The sequence below is a fragment of the Papilio polytes genome, unplaced genomic scaffold (genome assembly GCF_000836215.1).
Source record: "Papilio polytes unplaced genomic scaffold, Ppol_1.0 DF822257.1, whole genome shotgun sequence".
NCBI classification, from domain to species: Eukaryota; Metazoa; Arthropoda; class Insecta; order Lepidoptera; family Papilionidae; genus Papilio; species Papilio polytes.
This window is the reverse complement of record NW_013526947.1, coordinates 1-1,336: the sequence shown is the minus strand read 5'-3', so window position 1 is coordinate 1,336 and position 1,336 is coordinate 1. Positions and strand designations below refer to the sequence as shown.

The 1,336-nt window shown below is 43.3% G+C and overlaps 1 protein-coding gene across 1 annotated transcript; it reads left to right on the top strand.

Annotated features, from left to right (window-relative positions):
* The first annotated feature begins 6 nt into the window (after positions 1-6).
* On the top strand, positions 7-1,330 carry LOC106106360 (low-density lipoprotein receptor-related protein 6-like). The gene is made up of 3 exons (XM_013286941.1): positions 7-95; positions 408-683; positions 1,091-1,330. The coding sequence occupies exons 1-3, from the start codon at positions 7-9 to the stop codon at positions 1,305-1,307; spliced, it is 582 nt and encodes a 193-aa protein (XP_013142395.1). The 3' UTR covers positions 1,308-1,330.
* The last annotated feature ends 6 nt before the right edge of the window (positions 1,331-1,336 follow it).

The following is a 1,336-nucleotide window of genomic DNA, read 5'->3' as shown; positions in this document are numbered from 1 at the left end:
CGCATCATGGTAGCAACTGGTGAGGTCAATGACGCTTTTATACCGTTGACTGGACTCAAGAGTGTCAAGGCCATAGAATATGATCCCGTCAGCAAGTAAGTACTTTTGAATAAATATTTTGTAAAAGTAACTAAGCGACTTGCGGGTTTCTGTAATATTACCAGAATCTTACTATCTACCTAATATTGTAAATCCGAAAATTTAATGGATGTTTGTTACTACCTTATCTCCAAAAACTCAACGAATTTTCCTAATATTTGGCATAGCTAATAATAAAGTTTTTAAAATACGCGTGGACGGAATCGCGGGCGAGAACAACATCATATTTTTCTTCCATATCTGACAACTAACAATAAAAAAAGTCAATTAGTCTATTAACATGTGTATTGTTTGAATTTTTGTTTTAGGAATCTCTATTGGATGGATGACGACTCGCACGCGATACGCCGCGTGCCAATATCGTACTCAACGACGTCGGCCATCACCGACTCGCAGCCAGTGGTGACTGGACTGGCGCGGCCCGCGCACATGGTGCTGGACGTGCTCGGCCGCGCCCTCTACTGGACCTGCCTCGACGGCGACTCCATCAATGCCACCTCACTCCTCAATGCCACTCTGACAGGTGTCATACTGCGCGGAGAGAAGATGTTGCCGAGGCATTTAGCGTTTCATCAAACTAAAAGGTAAGGAATGTAAAATTTGTATGACGCCCTAGTATTTTTTCTCATCAAGGACCACGAGCGTTACATCTTTAACACTGATATACTTTATAATAATAATAATGTAAATGCTAAAATTTGGATGGATAGATGATACATGTGTTATTACCTATGGCTAAAACAGCTTAATAGATTTCGATGAAATTTAGCACAGACTAATACAGACTATGTAGAACATAGTCTGGGAGAACATAGAGGGTACTTAATTAGTTTTTAAGGTCCTGCGGACGAAGTCGCGAACAAAAGCTAGTACAAAATGTATATGTATGACTAGACTTTAATGATAGTTTATGTTTGAATTACAAAATGTTCTGTTTAAATTGCATTTAGGATTTTATTTTGGTGTTTGGTATAGTATGTGCGATGTCCAGGGTGTTGGTGTGGAACGACGTGGGCGTGGGCGCGATAATGCGCGCGCACGCGGACGGCACGGGCCGCACGCAGCTGGCGGGCGCGCCCAACGCCACCGCGCTCGCGCTCGACCAGCCCTCCGCCACCGTCTACTGGGCCCTCGCGCGACAGATACACGCCGTTAACCTCGACGGAAACAACAAGTCAGACTACTTACTAACATTTCTTCACTTTTAATCGATAAAATACTGTTTCTACAGGCTTGA